Source organism: Leucopleurus acutus (genome assembly GCF_964270905.1).
Source record: "Leucopleurus acutus genome assembly, chromosome: 17".
Classification (NCBI taxonomy): Eukaryota; Metazoa; Chordata; class Mammalia; order Artiodactyla; family Delphinidae; genus Leucopleurus; species Leucopleurus acutus.
In genome coordinates this window covers 29,410,277-29,431,978 of record NC_139159.1, presented here as the reverse complement: position 1 = coordinate 29,431,978, position 21,702 = coordinate 29,410,277, and the positions used below count along the sequence as shown (strand labels likewise).

General features: G+C 39.0%; 1 protein-coding gene across 1 annotated transcript in view; it reads right to left on the bottom strand.

Annotated features, from left to right (window-relative positions):
* The window catches only part of WWP1 (WW domain containing E3 ubiquitin protein ligase 1), a 119,256-nt gene that overhangs the window by 37,043 nt on the left and 60,511 nt on the right, over positions 1-21,702 (bottom strand). Inside the window, exons 9-14 of the mRNA XM_082858556.1 lie at positions 21,043-21,379; positions 11,776-11,871; positions 10,255-10,429; positions 687-741; positions 518-602; positions 260-388 (exon numbers count right to left, since the gene is read on the bottom strand). Of these exons, the coding sequence (XP_082714682.1) occupies positions 260-388; positions 518-602; positions 687-741; positions 10,255-10,429; positions 11,776-11,871; positions 21,043-21,379 (877 nt within the window). The remainder of the gene's footprint in view (positions 1-259; positions 389-517; positions 603-686; positions 742-10,254; positions 10,430-11,775; positions 11,872-21,042; positions 21,380-21,702) is intronic.

Here is a 21,702-nt window from a genome sequence, read left to right as displayed (position 1 = left end):
AGATAAAAAGCTAATTTATATAAAGTGCTTAAAAGAATCCTTGGCAATTAGTAATCACTAAATATTTGCTATTGTTCTTATTAAGGAATTATGTGCCACAAATCCATTCTGTAATAAAGTAGGGCAAAGGCAGGTATACTAGGGTATTACTTGTGTAGATTTTCTTAATACACAAAGTAAAATTTGTTGCTAAACTTGACGCTAAATTAGAAATGAAACTTTATATCCTCATTAAACAGCATTTAAGAACTTCACTTACACAGATGACTTCCCATTGCGAGGATCTTTGAATGTTGTTGTTCTTGTGTTATGATCAACAAAGTACCTAACGCCTTCCCGGGTATACCTAATTTCCCAGCCTTCTGGCAGGGGTTCTTCATTCTGTAGTCTAAAAGATAAAGTTACAGTCACAAGGTGATCATTTTCTAGGTGCTAAAAATGTCTGAATCAAGGTTTACTTGATTTCATCTTCAGACATGTGTAAGATCACTTAAGTAAGGCTGCAGTATATACATACCCTTGAGTTCTGGGATCCTCCCACTGGGTTGTTTTTGTGTTATGATTCACAAAGTAAACTCTGTCTGTTGAATCCACTCTTTTTTCTAAAAACAGAGTGAGCATAGCATTTAATAACTATTTGCTATATATACATTTCAGGTATTTTTACCAACAACATATTAGCTTACCCCAGCCTGGTGGCAAAGGCCCATATGGGTCATTTTCTGCAGCTAACATTGAAGCCTAATTGGAGAAAAGGGTTGGGAGGAGAAATTTAAAAAACAGGTTTTTAATATAAAAGCATAAACTTAAGCACTTGGAAGAATCACATTTTATAATAATTTTCTAAAAAACATGATAAAGGAATGTGAATATAATAATTTCAAGACACAAAGTCCTAAAACTGTCATGAATTAAGAGGAGTCAATTAAGTGATATAATTAATAGTTTTTCTAAAATGATTTAGAAATAATATATCGACATCAGTACTTTAATCTCTTAGCCCTTCCATAATAGTCCACAGGAGTGAAATGACATGAGAAAAGAGCATATAGAAAATTATAGTGTTAGGGGATGTGGGTTGGATCCCTGATCGGGGAGCTAGGATCCCACATGACTCGCCACCAAAAAACCAAAACATAAAACAGAAGCAATACTGTAACGAATTAAATAAAGACTTTAAAAATGGAAGAAGAAAAAAAGAAAGAAAATTGTAGTGTTAAAATGAGGTAACATTATTTGTTTAAAAATAAAATAACTATCACAGTTCTTTTTAAAACAAATGCCTAGATTGGGAGGAAGATGGCGGAAGAGTAAGACGCAGAGATCACCTTCCTCCCCACAGATACATCAGAAATACATCTACACGTGGAACTGCTCCTATAGAACACCTACTGAACGCTGGCAGAAGACCTCAGACCTCCCAAAAGGCAAGAAACCCCCCACGTACCTGGGTCGGGCAAAAGAAACAAGAATAAACAGACAAAAGAATAGGGACGGGACCTGCACCAGTGGGAGGGAGCCGTGAAGGAGGAAAGGTTTCCACACTAGGAAGCCCATTCGTGGTCAGAGACTGGGGTGGGGGGGAGAGGGGGGGAGCTTCGGAGCCACAGACGAGGGCACAGCAACAGGGGTGTGGAGGGCAAAGCGGAGAGATTCCCGCACAGAGGATCCGTGCAGACCGGCACTCACCAGCCCCAGAGGCTTTTCTGCTCACACGCTGGGGCGGGCGGGGGCTGGGAGCTGAGGCTTGGACTTCGGACTTTGGTCGGAGGGCAGGGAGAGGACTGGCTGCGTGTACACAGCCTGAAGGGGTTAGTGCACTACGGCTAGCTGGGAGGGAGTCCAGGGAAAAGTCTGGACCTGCGGAAGAGGCAAGGGACTTTTTCTTCCCTCTTTGTTTCCTGGTGAGCAAGGAGAGGGGATAAGGGGCGCTGCTTAAAGGAGCTCCAGAGGTGGGCACGAGCCGCAGCTAAAAGTGGGGACCCCAGAGACGGGCATGAGACGCTAAGGCTGCTGCTGCCGCCACCAAGAAGCCTGTGTGAGAGCACAGGTCACTCTCCACACCTCCCCCGCCGGGACCCTGTGCAGCCCACCAGGGTTCCGTGATCCAGGGACAACTTCCCCGGGAGAACGCACGTCGGGCCTCAGCTGGTGCAACGTCACGGCGGCCTCTGCCGCCGCAGGCTCGCCCCGCATCCGTACCCCTCCCTCCCCCCGGCCTGAGGGAACCAGAGCCCCCGAACCAGCGGCTCCTTTAACCCCGTCCTGTCTGAGCAAAGAACAGACGCCCTCAGGCGATCTACACGCACAGGCGGGGCCAAATCCGAAGCTGAGCCCCGGGAGCTGTGAGAACAAAGAAGAGAAAGGGAAATCTCTCCCAGCAGCCTCAGAAGCAGCGGATTAAAGCTCCACAATCAACTTGCTGTACCCTGCATCTGTGGAATACATGAATAGACAACGAATCATCCCAAACTGAGGAGGTGAACTTTGAGAGCAAGATATATTATTTTTTCCCCTTTTTCTCCTTTTGTGAGTGGGTATGTGTATGCTTCTATGTAAGATTTTGTCTGTATAGCTTTGCCTTCACCATTTGTCCTAGGGTTCTGTCCGTCTGTTTCTTTTTGTTTTTTTACTTAAAAACTTTTTTTCTTAATAATTTATTTTTATTTTAGTAACTTTATTTTATTTTATCGTACTTTATTTTATTTTATCCCCTTTCTTTCTTTCTCTCCCTCTCCCCCTCCCCCTCCCCCTCTCACTCTTTCTTTCTTTCAACTTTTTCTCCCTTTTATCCTGAGCCATGTGGCTGAAAGGCTCGTGGTGCTCCAGCCAGGAGTCAGTGCTGTGCCTCTGAGGTGGGAGAGCCAACTTCAGGACACTGGTCCACAAGAGACCTCCCAGCTCCACTGGGAGCTGGGCAAAAATCTCCCAGATTTTTGTTCCCAAACGGCAAAAATCTCCCAGATTTTTTTTCCCAAACGGCAAAAATCTCCCAGAGATCTCCAACTCAACACCAGCACCCAGCTTCACTCAACAACCAGCAAGCTACAGTGCTGGACACCCTATGCCAAACAACTAGCAAGACAGGAACACAACCCCACCCATTAGCAGAGAGGCTGCCTAAAATCATAATAAGACCACAGACACCCCAAAACACACCACCAGACGTGGACTTGCCCGCCAGAAAGACAAGATCCAGCCTCATCCACCAGAACACAGGCACTAGTCCCCTCCACCAGGAAGCCTACACAACCCACTGAACCCACTTTAGCCACTGGGGACAGACACCAAAATCAACGGGAACTACGAACCTGCAGCCTGCAAAAAGGAGACCCCAAACACAGTAAGATAAGCAGAATGAGAAGACAGAAAAACACACAGCAGATGAAGGAGCAAGATAAAAACCCACCAGACCTAACAAATGAAGAGGAAATAGGCAGTCTACCTGAAAAATAATTCAGAATAATGATAGTAAAGATGATCCAAAATCTTGGAAATAGAGTACAGAAAATGCAGGAAACATTTAACAAGGACCTAGAAGAACAAAAGAGGAAACAAGCAATGATGAACAACACAATAAATGAAATTAAAAATACTATAGAAGGGATCAATAGCAGAATAACTGAGGCAGGAGAATGGGTAAGTGACCTGGAAGATAAAACAGTGGAAATAACTACTGCAGAGCAGAATAAAGAAAAAAGAATGAAAAGAACTGAGGACAGTGTCAGAGACCTCTGAGACAACATTAAACACACCAACATTCAAATTATAGGAGTCCCAGAAGAAGAAGAGAAAAAGAAAGGGACTGAGAAAATATTTGAAGAGATTATAGTTGAAAACTTCCCTAATATGGGAAAGGAAATAGTTAATCAAGTTCAGGAAGCACAGAGAGTCCCATACAGGATAAATCCAAGGAGAAACATGCCAAGACACATATTAATCAAACTATCAAAAATTAAATACAAAGAAAACATATTAAAAGCAGCAAGGGAAAAAGAACAAATAATACACAAGGGAATCCCCATAAGGTTAACAGATGATCTTTCAGCAGAAACTCTGCAAGCCAGAAGGGAGTGGCAGGACATATTTAAAGTGATGAAGAAGAAAAACCTACAACCAAGATTACTCTACCCAGCAAGGTTCTCAATCAGATTTGATGAAGAAATTAAAACCTTTACAGACAAGCAAAAGCTAAAAGAGTTCAGCACCACCAAACCAGCTTTACAACAAATGCTAAAGCAACTTCTCTAGGCAAGAAACACAAGAGAAGGAAAAGACCTACAATAACAAACCCAAAACAATTAAGTATTATGGGAATAGGAACATACATATCGATAATTACCTTAAATATAAATGAATTAAATGCTCCCACCAAAAGACACAGACTGGCTGACTGGATACAAAAACAAGACCCATATATATGCTGTCTACAAGAGACCCACTTCAGACCTAGGGACACATACAGACTGAAAGTGAAGGGATGGAAAAAGATATTCCATGCAAATGGAAATCAAAAGAAAGCTGGAGGGCTTCCCTGGTGGGGTAGTGGTTGGGAGTCTGCCTGCCGATGCAGGGGACCCAAGTTCGTGCCCCGGTCCGGGAGGATCCCACATGCCACGGAGCAGCTAGGCCCATGAGCCATGGCCGCTGAGCCTGCGTGTCCAGAGCCTGTGCTCTGCAACGGGAGAGGCCACAACAGTGAGAGGCCCGCATACCGCAGAAAAAAAACAAAAAGAAAGCTGGAGTAGCAATTCTCATGTCAGACAAAATAGACTTTAAAACAAAGACTACTAAAAGAGACAAAGAAGGACACTACATAATGATCAAGGGATCAATGGAAGAAGATATAACAATTGTAAATATTTATGCACCCAACATAGGATCACCTCAATACATAAGGCAAATACTAACAGCCATAATAGGGGAAATCGACAGTAACACAATCATAGTAGGGGACTTTAATACCCCACTTTCACCAATGGACAGATCATTCAAAATGAAAATAAATAAGGAAACACAAGCTCTAAATGATACATTAAACAAGATGGACTTAATTGATATTTATAGGACATTCCATCCAAAAATAGCAGAATACACATTTTTCTCAAGTGCTCATGGAACATTCTCTAGGATAGATTATATCTTGGGTCACAAGTCAAGCCTTGGTAAATTTAAGAAAACTGAAATCATATCAAGTATCTTTTCCGACCACAATGCTATGAGACTAGATATCACTTACATGAAAATATCTGTAAAAATTACAAACACGTGCAGGCTAAACAATACACTACTTAATAACGAAGTGGTCACTGAAGAAATCAAAGAGGAAATCAAAAAAGACGTAGAAACAAATGACAATGGAGACATGACCACCCAATACCTATGGAATGCAGCAAAAGCAGTTCTAAGAGGGAAGTTTATAGCAATACAATCCTACCTTAAGAAACAGGAAACAGCTCAAATAAACAACCTAACCTTGCACCTAATACAATCAGAGAAAGAAGAACAAAAAAACCCCAAAGTTAGCAGAAGGAAAGAAATCATAAAAATCAGATCAGAAATAAATGACATAGAAATGAAGGAAACAACAGCAAAGATCAATAAAACTAAAAGCTGGTTCTTTGAGAAGATAAACAAAATTGATAAACCATTAGCCAGACTCTTCAAGAAAAAAAGGAAGACTCAAATCAATAGAATTAGAAATGAAAAAGGAGAAGTAACAACTGACACTGCAGAAAGACAAAGGATCATGAGAGATTACTACAAGCAACTCTATGCCAATAAAACGGACAACCTGGAAGAAACGGACAAATTCTTAGAATTCCACAACCTGCCGAGACTGAACCAGGGAGAAATAGAAAATATGAACAGACCAATCACAAGCACTGAAATTGAAACTGTGATTAAAAATCTTTCAACAAACAAAAGCTCAGGACCAGATGGCTTCACAGGCGAATTCTATCAAACATTTAGAGAAGAGCTAATACCTATCCTTCTCAAACTCTTCCAAAATATAGCAGAGGGAAGAACACTCCCAAACTCATTCTACGAGGCCACCATCACCCTGATACCAAAACCAGACAAAGATGTCACAAAGAAAGAAAACTACAGGCCAATATCACTGATGAACATAGATGCGAATATCCTCAACAAAATACTAGCAAACAGAATCCAACAGCACATTAAAAGAATCATACCCCGTGATCAAGTGGGGTTTATTCCAGAAATGCAAGGATTCTTCAATATACGCAAATCTATCAATGTGATAAACCATATTAACAAATTGAAGGAGAAAAACCAAATGATCATCTGAACAGATGCAGAGAAAGCTTTCAACAAAATTCAACACCCATTTATGATAAAAACCCTGCAGAAAGTAGACAAAGAGGGAACTTTCCTCAACATAATAAAAGCATATATGACAAATCCACAGCCAACATCATCCTCAATGGTGAAAAACTGAAAGCATTTCCACTAAGATCAGGAACAAGACAAGGTTGCCCACTCTCGCCACTATTATTCAACATAGTTTTGGAAGTTTTAGCCACAGAAATCAGAGAAGAAAAAGAAATAAAAGGAATCCAAATTGGAAAGGAAGTAAAGCTGTCACTGTTTGCAGATGACATGATACTCTACATAAAGTATCCTAAAGATGCTACCAGAAAACTACTAGAGCTAATCAATGAATTTGGTAAAGCAGCAGGATACAAAATTAATGCACAGATATCTCTGGCATTCCTATACACTAATGATGAAAAATCTGAAAGAGAAATTAAGAAAACACTCCCATTTACCACTGCAACAAAAAGAATAAAATATCTAGGAATAAACCTACCTAAGGAGACAAAAGACCTGTATGAAAGAAATTAAAGATGATACAAATAGATGGAGAGATATACCATGTTCTTGGATTGGAAGAATCAACATTGTGAAAATGACTCTACTACCCAAAGCAATCTACAGATTCAGTGAATCCCTATCAAACTACCACTGGCATTTTTCACAGAACTAGAACAAAACATTTCACAATTTGTATGGAAACACAAAAGACCCCTAATAGTCAAAGAAACCTTGAGACCGAAAAATGGAGATGGAGGAATCAGGTTCCCTGACTTCAGACTATACTACAAAGCTACAGTAATCAAGACAGTATGGTACTGGCACAAAAACGGAAAGACAGATCAATGGAAAAGGATAGAAAGCCCAGAGATAAACCCACGCATATATGGTCACCTTATCTTTGATAAAGGAGGCAAGAATATATAGTACAGAAAAGACAGCCTCTTCAATAAGTGGTGCTGGGAAAACTGGACAGGTACATGTAAAAGTATGAGATTAGAACACTCCCTAACACCATACACAAAAATAAGCTCAAAATGGATTACAGACCTAAATGTAAGGGCAGAAACTATCAAAATCTTAGAGGAAAACATAGGCAGAACACTCTATGACATAAATCACAGCAAGATCCTTTTTGACCCACCTCCTAGAAAAATGGAAATAAAAACAAAAATAAACAAATGGGACCTAATGAAACTTCAAAGCTTTTGCACAGCAAAGGAAACCATTAACAAGGTGAAAAGAAAACCCTCAGAATGGGAGAAAGTATTTGCAAATGAAACAACTGACAAAGGATTAATCTCCAAAATCTACAAGCAGCTCAATAACAAAAAAACAACCCAATCCAAAAATAGGCAGAAGACCTAAATAGACATTTCTCCAAAGAAGATATACAGACTGCCAACAAACACATGAAAGAATGTTCAACATCATTAATCATTAGAGAAATGCAAATCAAAACTACAATGAGATATCATCTCACACCGGTCAGAATGGCCATCAACAAAAAATCTAGAAAAAATAAATGCTGGAGAGTGTGTGGAGAAAAGGGAACACTCTTGCACTGTTGGTGGGAATGTAAATTGATACACTATGGAGAACAGTACAGAGGTTCCTTAAAAAACTGCAAATAGAACCACCATATGACCCAGCAATCCCATTACTGGGCATATACCCTGAGAAAACCATAATTCAAAAAGAGTCATGTACCAAAATGTTCATTGCAGCTCTATTGACAATAGCCAGGACATGGAAGGAACCTTAGTGTCCATCAACAGATAAATGGATAAAGAAGATGTGGCACATATATACAATGGAATATTACTCAGCCATAAAAAGAAACAAAATTGAGTTATTTGTAATGAGGTGGATAGACCTCTGTCTGTCATACAAAGTGAAGTAAGTCAGAAGGAGAAAAACAAATACTGTATGCTAATACATATATATGGAATCTTAGGAAAAAAAAAAATGTCATGAAGAACCTAGCGGTAAGATGGGAATAAAGACACAGACCTACTAGAGCATGGACTTGACGATATGGGGAGAAGAAAGGGTAAGCTGTGACAAAGTGAGAGAGTGGCATGGACATATACACTACCAAACGTAAAACAGATAGCTAGTGGGAAGCAGCCGCATAGCACAGGGAGATCAGCTAGGTGGTTTGTGACCACCTAGAGGAGTGGGATAGGGAGGGTGGGAGGGAGGGAGACGCAAATGGGAAGAGATATGGGAACATATGTATATGTATAACTGATTCACTTTGTTATAAAGCAGAAACTAACACAGCATTGTAAAGCAATTATACTGCTTTAAAGATGTTAAAAAAAATTTAAAAAAACACAAAAAAACAAATGCCTATTAATAAATATTAAACACTAGAATTATCTTTATACAAGTAAACTTTTACCTTAGTATTAATAGCTTTTATATATTCATACATACAGTAATGCATATACATTATTACAACCCAGAAATACATTCAAAAGGAAATATAAACATTTTACCATCAATTTTTAAAGAATGTCAAGTATAAAAATCATTACCTGAAAAATCATTTCTTAATGATAAAGTGTATGTATCTTGATAAATATTTTATAACCTTTTAATAGATACTTTTAATTGTACTCAATATTATTTAGATAATAAACCTCAATCTGGCTAAAGATGTTCTGTTATGTGTAGAACACACTTCTGATACACAGCTTGCCTAATTCTGCCCTGTTTCCCTAAGATTTTCATACATACAACAAAGTCCAACCAAAACACACACACAGTACATAATTTGTTTACTATATACAGCTAACAATGGAACCTGACCACAGACGTCTGTATAAGTTGCTAAAGAACCAGAAATTTACAGCACAAGATGCTGTGCAAGCTGAGTTGGCCCACTGTCTCTCTGCTGGCTATAGACAACCAGGAGAGTGGATCAACCTGCAAATGAGAACTTATTATTTAACCTCCAAAGAAAGTGGAGTTGAATGAGCCATCCTGAGGTAGGATTCTGAAGAGTTTTCTTTTTGTTATCTTTCCTAATTCCTTTCTACATTTTGGGGTTTCAAGTTGCCTCAAAACACTATCTATGCCAATATTTAAAATTTATATTTTCTACTTCTTGCGATCAAACCTATTTAACAGAAGTCCCCTCCACCCCCCATTCTTATGGATGTTTGCTTATGACAATAAATGATCACCAATTGGTCAAAGTTTCAGACAGCATTAGATTTTTTTGGGAACAAAACTACCCCCAATCCCAAGAATATATATTTGGTGGTCCAAAACAGATGAAAGCATTTCTGAGAATCTGGAATGGGAATCAGAATAGCTGGAATATGCAAAACTGGCCTTAAGTAAAATCAGGAGGTAACTGGTTTTGTTTAAAGCAAACCAAATGATTATAACTAAAAGTAGAAGACTAGGAACTGGTAACGACAAGTTATTTTATTAAGAAATTGCATTTATGAAACTACCACTTAATAAGGAGAAAACCTGATTGTATAGTTATGATAGTAAACTAGAATTAAAAAAAAAAATCTTAAAAGTGCTTATGTATGGGCTTCCCTGGTGGCGCAGTGGTTGAGAGTCCGCCTGCCGATGCAAGGGACGCAGGTTCGTGCCCGGGTTCGGGAGGATCCCACATGCCGCGGAGCGGCTGGGCCCATGAGCCATGGCTGCTGAGCGTGCGCGTCCGGAGCCTGTGCTCCGCAACGGGAGAGGCCACAACAGTGAGAGGCCCGCATACCGCAAAAAAAAAAAAAAAAAAAAGTGCTTATGTATATCGGAAATGCTAATTATTTACTAAAGATCAACTAAAAAATACCTTGTAATGTATAACATTTAAGAAAAATCACAAAGATAGAAAAGGGAAAAGCCTGGAGGAAAAGCTGTATTAACATCTTATAATTTCCTAATTACCGAGTAGAGGTATCGTTGGTTGAACTGTTGCATAGCTCCCTGCAGTTGGTTCCGCTGAGACTGCCACTGTTCAAAATTCCGCACAGATTCCATGGTAGGCCGCTGCCAGGTTGTTGTCCTGGTGTTATGATCTACATAATAAACTCTTCCCCGATCATCAACTCTTCTTTCCCAACTACCAAAAATAAAATAAGCAATAGTAAAAATGAAAATAAACAATAATCTCTTACTATAAGAAACTGGAAAGTAGTTAGGTAATACTTCACTTAAATAATTTAAAAATCAAGTCCAAGAGCTAAGTTTAAAAGAATGTAAATACTGATACTCCTCAGAAAAATTATGAACATGTAACACTTGCTATCTATTTTAGCTAAACTACCTTCCCATTCTTCCCTATATGATTTCTAAGGGCTGTCTAAAAAAGAGGCCATAGACTGAACAGTAACAGTATGACTATACTTTCTCCCTCTTTTTTTGATAAACATTTACTGAGTGTTTACTGTATACCTAGCAATCTGCCTCTATCATTCCTGCCCACGTAAAGGGTTTTAACTCAACTTATATAGCTTTTTAACCTACCTTTCACGGTTACACTGCTGCTGAACTAAAGTGCAGATCGAGCCATGCTGTTCCACGTATCACCGTTCTCTGGCATGGCATAAAAATGAACCCATTCGCCATTTCAGCCTTAACTCCCTTAAGGTCTTTCAAGGGACCCATATGAGAGCCAAATCAATTACTTGCTGGCCCCAAATGTGTCATATGTTTCATTCTGTCATGCCTTTGTTTTAATATCCCCTCAGAACAGAATACCCTTCTCTACCAGCCAGAATTCTCCCCATCCTCCAGTTTAGTTCACCTTAAGCCAATTTATGTCATTAATTTATATGATTTCAGTATCCTTTCAGCAACCAATCTCACAAAAATAACATAGTTCTTGTCTGAAGCTTCTGGACTTTGAATATGTTTTATATTGGTGGACCCTGAGTTGCATCTGGAAAGACAGTTTGTGAATGACCTTGAATGACCACTTAAGAGCATAAACTTTATTTAGTATGTAACAGAAATGCTTTTTCATTTAAAACCCTCTATTATTTTAGTCATAATGTAATACAATTTTACTTGCAGCAATCTTTTAGATAATAATTTTGAATGATACTAATATTTATTACGTGTCATTCAATAGCATAGTTTAGATCCCTATCTATGGAGAACCATACATATAAACTATCCTAAATATGACTTTCATTCCTTAAAAAATAACAAGGACTGAAATTGGATCAAAATTCTACAACTACTCTCAGTAAACTCATGCCAATGTTTGACAATCTCTTGGAAGCCCTTCAGACTACCTGTAAAAGAGACACAATGTAACAAATTTCATCTACTGAACATTCATTACTCACAAAAGCAAATCAAGGAAACATAACATGTAGAATGAATCATTTTATAATGTATTAAATAAACTTTTAAAATTACATGTATAAAACACAACTGAAGATGCATAAGATGCTACATTACCCTGGAGGTAAAGGTTGTGGCCTCTCCCATGTGGTCGTTCGAGTGTTATGATCCACATAATAGGTTCTACCATGAGGATCTTTTCTCTGTTCCCACCTTCAATGAAAAAGCAAAAATAAAAGATAACAAACTAAGATAATCTGAAAAATGGTTCCTTCTTATAGTCCAAAAAATTACAGATAAGTTTTACTTTAAAAGGTCACAGATATACATAAAATAAAGTTGTTTCTTTTTTCAATTATTGTGCTTTTTTTTAAAGAAGATATCTTTTTTAAAAAAATACTTATTTATTTACATATGTATTTATTTAGTTGCACTGGGTCTTAGTTGTGGCAGGTGGGCTCCTCAGTTGTGGCTTGAGGGCTCCTCAGTTGAGGCTCACTGGCTCCTTAGTTGAGGCACGTAGGCTCCTTAGTTGTGTCATGCGAACTCTTAGTTGAGACATGCATGTGGGATCTAGTTCCCTGACCAGGGATGGAACTCCAGCCCCCGGCATTGGGAGTGTGGAGTCTCAACCACTTCACCACCAGGGAAGTCCCTATTGTTGCCTTTTAAGTTCTTAATTATTCACCTTTCATCAACAGTACTGGCAACTCAGTAAGTACAGTTAGCAGAGGAAGACAGAATAATACGTAAAGTTTTTAAAAGTTACTAATTTACAGAATTCCAAATCATCAGAAAACAGAAATTCAATCAAGAGCAGAGGAACTTTCAGCCTAATATCATGCCCAGAGCACAAAATGTCAATGAAGTAATATCCATTTTTGCAATTTAGAAAATACACATCTAAAAGATTTTAGCAGAAATCTCCTTAAAGTATCTTGTGACACAGCTCCATGAAAATTCTTTCTTCTATCTGCATACAGTGTCTTCTTTTTGTGCACACTATCCCTCTCTTGTCTTTGGTAAGCCTCTGAGTTTATGGACATCCAATTTTATCTTTTTCTGTTCTATCTCAAAGACACTCAATCTCTGATTTTCCCCACCCTCATTTTCTCCTCTGTGATCCCTGTTTCTTCCTTTCCAGTCTTTCCTTAAAATGGTATAGAAGAAAAATTTTAAACATAAAAAATAAAAACCTGGTATTTCTGAGTTTAATATTCTTGTTTTCACCTGAAAGTAGAATAAATGGAAAATATTTTCCTTTCGCTTAAACACAAGGATCCAATTTAATTTGACTTCTTTTTGATTAGAGAGGCCTTTAATTTTTAAATTATTTTCCTACACAATGACCGTATTAAAGTTATTCCCTAACGAGGTGTACACATACATACATATCTTAAATGGCATGCAAAAAATAATCATTTGTTTAAGCTGCATCTGACAAACATTAGCCACAACAAGCTTAAACAGTAACCATAAACAATAAAGATGCCCAAGTTCACAACCGATTCAGGATCATATAGATTATTAAAAGTATCTATTATGAAACAGTGGTATAAAATCCTACACTGGAACATTCATGCTGCCCTGTAACTACAAAAATTTAGATATTTCTCATAAGTATTTTACTAAAAATAATAACCTGAAATTTCAGATTTAATTCATATGTTTTTATATAATAATAAATGTTCATGGGAAGGCAGGATTTAAATATGGAATTTCATTTTAAAGACATTTCTGGAATACCTAGGACACATACCAGTGGGTTACTTATTTGTAGGAAAGCTTAACAGCCAAAAACAAATACCTACAAAATATATCAAGTTTCAAGAACTTCCTGATAATGGTACTTTTGCTATTTTTAAGTATTAATTCCTATAATCAGTTCTTGAATTTGTACTGCTATTCTATATCAAAATTTCCTGGTTTCCAAACTTTCTTTACAAATACTCTTTACTACTTTTAATTTAGCTTTAATTTTTATCAAAATTATATATACTTTCACATACTATTTAATATATATCTCACAGTTATATAATTATGTAACCTCCACACAGTTTAAACAATCAGATAGTCTATGAGGCTCATTACAAAAAAACAATAGTGCCTACTGTCCCCTAATCTCATTTTCTACTCCCCGAAGGCAACATTTTCAACTGTTTTAGCCAATTCTTTTAGTAGTTACCTCTTTTTTCTTATTAACAAGCTTACTCTACTAATTTAATTTCAAGCATAATTTATTGATTTCTCACTATGAAAGGTGAAGCTGTAAGTCTCTTTCCTGCACAGATGTACGCATATACACTGTAACCTGGACTCTCCTTCCAACTGTTCCAAATACACACATATGCTGTGTCCTTCCCTTATAATTATTATGACTGTGTAAACCCTCCTGACAGCTGAGCTATGAACACACCATGATTTCTTTGTCTCCTTTCCTCCCATTTCCTTATTTTCTTCGTACTTATTAATTTAACTACAAATACTTTCTAGTTGCATAAATCTCCTCTCAAAATATTCAAGCTCTGGGCTTCCCTGGTGGCGCAGTGGTTGAGAGTCCGCCTGCCGATGCAGGTGACGCGGGTTCGTACCCTGGTCCGGGAATATCCCACATGCCACGGAGCGGCTGGGCCCGTGAGCCATGGCCGCTGAACCTGCGCGTCCGGAGCCTGTGCTCTGCAACAGGAGAGGCCACAACAGTGAGAGGCCCGCGTACCACAAAAAAAAAAAAAAATTCAAGCTCATTGGGTATTTTATCAGTCACACCTGCCATCAAGCTTTCCTTTCATCATCTTGCTGGTAACTCCTTTCACTTGGATCCCCCATCCTTCACTTTTATTTACCTAAATTTGGAGGAACAGGCATCCTGGTAGCCTCCTCAGAAAGTAAACTTACATGGGAAGTAAACTTTTGGAAACCCAGGATGTCTGAAATGTATTTATTCTGTGTGCACACTAACAGTGAGACTAGATCCAGAATTCTAGGCTGAATATAATTTCCCTCAGCATTTAAGGTATATTGTCTCCTAGCTTCTTGTGTTGATTCTGAGAAGTCTAATGCTTTATAAGATTTGATGATTATGAGATTTGCTTTTTTCCATTTTTTTTAAATCTCTGGAAATGTTTATAATTTTTTCCTTTGGCCCCAATGTACTAAAATTTTCATAACAAGTTATCTTAATATAGATTTATTTTCACTTACTATCCTGAGTTTTGGTGACCCCTTTCCATAAGAAGTTCCTCCTTCTTGTTTGTAAAAGGTGGGTTATTTTTGGTTATTTTGTTAAATATCTCCTATTTTCTCTTTCTGGAACTTCTCTTATCAGACCTTCTGAACTGGTCCTCTAATTTTTCTATTTTATTTCTTTTACTTTATAAATTTATGTTTGTTCTACTTTCTGGGAAATTCATTTACCTTTTTAGCCACATCTTCCAGTGAATTACATTTCCAAGAGCTTTTTACAAACCTCATTCTTCCTTAATATGTTACATCTACTCTTGTCTCTCTTAGAATATTAAAATAGTCTGTTTTCTTCAAGAGCATTTTCTAGGTTGTTTGTTTTGATCTTTACCCTTCACATTAAAAGGTTTCCCTCAGATGTCTAATGAGTAGGGCACCAAAAAAACTGACCAGGAGCTTTGTAGGTGGGGCTTGTGGATTGTGGAATTAATTGAAGGGCAAAATAATGAGGCTACTTTGTTGGTGAACAAACAGATTATCAGTATTTTAGTCTTTGGGCAGCGGCGTGGGCGGGGCTTTGACAGAAGACACTTCCAGTCTCCTGGGTGGAATAGTAAAATCCTGGTTGTCAGTATTTTGGGATTTGGGTATGAAAGAAGAATGTGGGCTTGGAAATTCACTTATAACTTTATTCAATTATTAACATCATAAAGGTTCACTTATGTCCCCTGGTGTAGTACAGTACCTTGCCCTCAATTGTGCCTGGTGTTCCAAATGCAGAGAACCTCCAAAGAAGAAACCCCTAGGCAAGGTAGCAGTCCTAGCTGCAGGAAGGAAAAGTAGGGATTCATTTCTCAATGTGACTTTCAAACAATCTTGCTGTTTACAGTGCTGTCTTCACAGCCACTTCCAAAGGTATCTGATGCTGCCAATTCCTGGGCCTTCAGGGTGGAAGCCTGAAAGGAGTTTCAGGGGCTCCAATGCGTAGAACTGGCTTTCCCCACTGACAGGCCAGAATTCAGCTCTCTTGGATTTGCAAAGTCATCCTCCAGATGACTGCAACCTCATGAGCGACACTGCACAAAAGCACCCAGCTAAACCACTTCCAGATTCCTGAGCCTCAGAAACTGTGTAAGATTATGTTTGTTGTTGTAAATTGCTAAATTTTAGGGTAATTTGTTACACAGCAATAATTAATACAAAAGGAAATACTATAAACCCATTCAAAAGGATTAGGGTTAAGCCTACACATTTAGACGAAAAGCTTCACGAAGGTTGGGCCTTGATCTATATTGCTCATCAGTGTACTAACAGCACATAGCACAGTGTCTGCCACAGAAGAGATGCTTACTAAACATTTATTAATATTTGGTAAATGTGTGCACCTACTTGTACTGACATGGAAATATGACCAAGTTTTAAAAAGCAACTGAAAAATAGTATGTAGAGTGTGATTCCATTTTCTTAAAATAATTCTACAAGTCTTTGCAAAATAGTAATTCACATAGTTGTTCTTTATCCTTTTCACCTACTTTTATCCTTCCTCTCATAGAACCTGTCACTATCTGACATTATTGAGTAGGTTTTTAATGCAAGGCCACTGCTGGTCAGCCTGCTGTAACACTAGCTCCACAGCAGCAGAGTCTTGGGCTCTCTTGCCCCTCTGAACACCCAGTGCCTGGAACAATGACCGAGAGAAGCTCACAAATATATGCCACTGGAATAATATTTAGACACCACTCTCTCTGTGGTAAGCTTAAGGGGTACTTTAAAAGTTTCTGTATCATTTAAATGTTTTATTTGGTCATGTCTTAATTTTGTGATCAGAAACAAATTTTAAATTAGGGGACGGCTTCCCTGGTGGCGCAGTGGTTGAGAGTCCGCCTGCCGATGCAGGGGACATGGGTTCGTGCCCCGGTCTGGGAAGATCCCACATGCCGTGGAGCGGCTGGGCCCGTGAGCCATGGCCACTGATCCTGCGCGTCTGGAGCCTGTGCTCCGCAACGGGAGAGGCCACAACAGTGAGAAGCCTGCGTGCCGCAAACAAACAAACTCCTGTCATGCCCCACCCTGTCTTCCTGGGGTAGGGCATCCCAGGTTGTGGACATGCCGTGTACCCAGTTGCCCTCTGCTGACAACGTTCTTGGGACAAAGAACTCCTGGCCCACAGGGGAGGAGCCTGGTCAGTTTCACCACCTGACCCAGTGACTCTAGGATCCCAGTGTGCTTTTCTCTCCTGCCCTGACAGCCGATTCACAGGAAGGCAGCTTGCTGAGTTTTTACTCCCAGAGAGAGAGTCTACCTTTGAGGGCATGACGGTTGCCAAGAATGAGTCCCCAGTGTGTGAGTGGTGACCAGAGCAAGCCTTGGGCAGCAATGAGGAAGGAAGGTGCTGGCAGGGGAAAAAGGCGGTACCGGGATAAAGGGGCGTGGTCTCAGGCTTGATGTGGGAGACTCACAGTGACAGCCAACTAGAGCTGTACCCGGCGGTACTATAAAAGTGATGAGCTGGAACTGGCGAGAGACTAGATTATCCCTGCAGTGGAAATTCATGAGTACCCCTCAAATAGTTGCAAATTACCAGGTTGATTGATGAGACTTCTCAATAGAATTCTTTAATTTCACGGGGATAAGTGCTAACTTATAATCGCTACACCTCACCTTCAACCATAATACTCTCCCTTCCTAGTATTCAGATGTAGCCTCCCTTTCTCATAAATTTCCAAAACCTACTGTTGAAGAAAGACCTTGTTAAAATAATAAATGTGGAAGAATTTTGTTAAATATATTACAATAAAAATGATAGAATTTAGTTGCTGAGTGGGTAACTACTGGTTTCAAACTTGGATAATGGGGTAGGTGGTAAGACTTGCCTTCTCATAAACCACGACCAACAGTTGCCCCTCTCTCCTGTATGGCTTGCCAATCTCTCTCCTGGCTCCTGCCCATCAGCAACTGACCACCATTATTAGGTCACTGCCATTTTTTAAAACAAAAAACTACTCCTCAATACTGTATCTTTTCTTGCTCACCTCTACCAAACACTCCTCTCTCCCTGTGTGTTCACAGGGAAAAAGTTTTATGCGTTAGTTCTCACTCTTTCAAAGAGTTTTCTATCACACTTCCATCCCTTCCATTCACTCCATCACACAGCAGTCTGAATACAGCTCTATTTCCCAGAAATCATTCTGTCAGAGATCAACAATAAATAATCTCTTTGTTGTTAAATGCAATGGGTGCCTTTCAGTTACCTTACTTGAATTTTCAGTAGCTTTTGACCTTGTTACCATTTCCTCCGAATCATTTACAAGCCAGGGCCTTTGCCCAATTGCTCACTCACTCAAAATCATTTAATCAAGCACTAATTCACTTATAAATATTTATTGAGTACCTGCTATATGGCAGGCATAGTTTTAGGCACAAGGAATACAGAAATGGACAAAATAAAGCCCCCTTTTCAGTCTAGTGGAGAGAAAACTGACAAAAACACACAAATGTATGTCTCATGGTGATTTAAGTGTTATAAAGAAAAGTAATACAAATAACATCATGCTGATTAAAAGAACCCTAGTCAAAAGAGTACATACTGATTCTATTTATGTTAAGTTCTACAACAGGGAAAACTAATCTATAATCTATTGTGGAAAAAAGCTTTTAAGGAGGAACAGTGGCTGCCCCCCTCCAAGTAGGGACAGGGACTGACTGAAAGCTTGAGAGAACTTTCTGAGGTGATGATAATACTCTAATCTTAATAAAGGAGTGACAAATGAGCATTTGTCAAAACTCATCAAAATGGTACATTTAAGACTCATGCATTTCCTTCTATGTAAACTTTACCAAAAAATCTTTAAGCAAATATTGAATTCTAGTTAATGATATGCAAGCCGAAGTTTTGAGGGGCAAAATGTACTGGTATCTGCAACTTAGTTATCAGGAAATTATATTTAAACATTAGACAAATGGAGAGATGAAGAGATGTGTGATAAAGCAGGCAGAGTAAAATGTCAACTACAGAACCTAGTGGTAGATAGATATATGGGTGTTCACTGTAAAATTCTTTAAATTTTTCTGCATGTTTGTAAATTTTCATAACAGAAGGTTGGGAAAAAATAAGGCAGGGGATGGGGTTCAGAGGGACCTGATTTGGACAGAGGGAATCAGGAAAGGCCTCTGGAGCAAGGTAACATTTGAGCAGAGACACGCAGCTATCTGAGGAATAACACTCCGCACAACAGTCAGAGTACAAGCAAAGAAAGGGCTCTAGGCAAGACGACGCTTGGCATAACACTCACTCGGGCTGGAATACGCTTCCTTCAGAACACTCGTGATTCTAGCACCTACGACTGTACTGTGTAGTTAGCCACGTAAGTTACCCAAGAGCGGACACACGGGAACTAAGAAGATTGTTGCGGAAAGAGGGAAGATGACGCAGATTGGAAACTGCTGGCTCAGATGGTCACACAAGCCAAGTGCTGCATAAGCCAGAGGGGTCACCCTTGCCTCCAGCCTCCGACTCTACCTCCCACAGCTAATTACCACACCCATCGTAACGTCGCCCCAGGAGACTAGCATCTACCTTAGTGCAGGCTGTTTTTACTTCTCACCTGGATTAGTAGCATCTCAACCTTCTAGGTAACAGCTCACAGAGTAAGAATACACTTTACATAAATGCCTCTGTTCACCCTAGACTGCTATTTACCTACAGATTTTACACACATAAGCACACATCAGAAAAACAAACTTTCCCAAAACAGTGTTTACCTAACACACTTCAGTTTTCTCTTCTAGTCCATGTTGACTTACTTTATTATGTTTTCAAATGCTGGTCACAATCTATTAATAGGCTGCAACTTGCAATTTGAAAATCACTCATCTAGATCCCTACAAAATTCTCCTAATGCAAAGATCACATACAGTGGCTACAGGCATGCTGAAGCATGTACTTGGCCACACAGAATTAAGTTTATGTACTTACCACTTTAAACAGAAATATGCCCACTTCTCTCATGTATGAAACAACCTAGCTGCTATTCTAGCTTGTCCCTTAACTCCTAATCTGTCTATACCACTCCTAGAATAATTTTACTAAAATGCAAATATGACTGTGGCACTCCCCTGCTTAAAATTCTTTAATGTTTATTCATGGTTTTCAGGAAAAAACTCCCAAACTTTTAGCAGGTATACAAAATTCTTCAGAGGACTGTTTATTCTTCAGTACTACATAGCTTGCTTCCTCCAACGCTCAACTCAAGCTGTAAAAAAATACCATTTCCTGAGTTCAGTTTACTCGTTTATGGATGTTAGAAATCCGAATGTGCAGTTGGCGCCACTAAGAATGAAACCTTTCACCACTTGTGCCTCCATTATTGCTGTGCTAACTCCTACGCCTCTTTCAGAAATCCACTCAAGGGTCACCTCTTCCAGAAAGTACTCTTTATCTCAGTATAGCAGGTTACTCCCCACTAACTTCCCTCTACATATGTTCCCTCCCACAGCACCCTAAACTTACACACCTCTTGCTTAGCTTTAATTGAACTGTATAGACAATGACTATTTATTTATCTTTACCCCCACATCAGATCATGAGGTTCTTGACAGTAAGAAGAGCTTCTTATATATTGGTGTCATAATGGCAGACACATGAGACTAAGATAAATGACTAAGTTGCCGAAGACAGAAGGCAAAGGGAAAATGAGAGATTTTTGAGAGGAAAGGGAAGATACTGTATGGCCAAAAATGCTTGCAGGAAGCAGTGGAGATTTCCAGTAAGTAGATAAAAATAAGCTCAGAGAAAGCTCTGGTCTGGATATATAGATTTAATAGTTAAAATGATGGGAGAGTATAAGATTCAACAGAGGCAGCACATTCAGGAGAAGACCAAAGGCTGAAACCACGATTAGGCAATAGGCAAAATCAGATGAGCCAGTAAAGAGCACTGAGAAAAAACAGTTCAGAAAGTAAGAAAGGGTATGGACACAGTGACTGTGATGAGCAAATGATGGCAATGAGGTAGAGACCTCTAGAGGTGCAGTTTCCACAGCTAGAGAGTAGAAATTCTAACTGCTGTAAGCTGTGCAGGACAGCACTGTATACACCGTACTTTCATCACAGCATTCTCAAACTGTATTGTATGTATGTTTAAAAACCTGAGCCACTAAACACGCTTCTTGGAGGCAGAGACAATCGATCATTAATTTAACATACCCCGATGGCAGAGTTTCTGTGTTGGCATTTCCAGACTGCTGCCGGACAGGTTCCACACAGACATCTGGCTGTCTTAATTTGGCTGCTTCGAAGGCAGAGCTACTTCCAGAACTGGAGGTAGAAGGATCTAATGTACTTCTAGCTTCAGACCCAAATGCTGCACTGTTAGAAAGAATACATTCATTGTTTTCTGAGGAGGTCAGTATTTCTTGAACTGGAGGATCTTCAACAGTAGTACTAGTGCAATTTGAAGACAAGGCGGTTTCTCCAGATACTATTGCAGTACCCGTGGTGGAAGCATTATCAGTTGGTGCAGATGAGGATGATTCTCCATTAACTGAAAGGGGAAAATTAGTAAGATGATCTATCAAGGAATGACAAAGCAACCAGTTAACTCATCAATTACATTTATTCAGAGCCTAATTTATACTGAGTAACATATCAGGTACGGACAGAAATAAGACAGACAATAATTTTTGTTGTTCACATTTTAGAGATGAACGTTTAAATAATAAAACTTAAGACTATATATATATATATATATGTATATATATACATATATATATATATATGTATACGTATATACCAATAACCCTAACTTAGAGAAAGAGAAAACATGAACAAACGTTCTTCCTCCAAAGAATCAATTCTGAATATCTG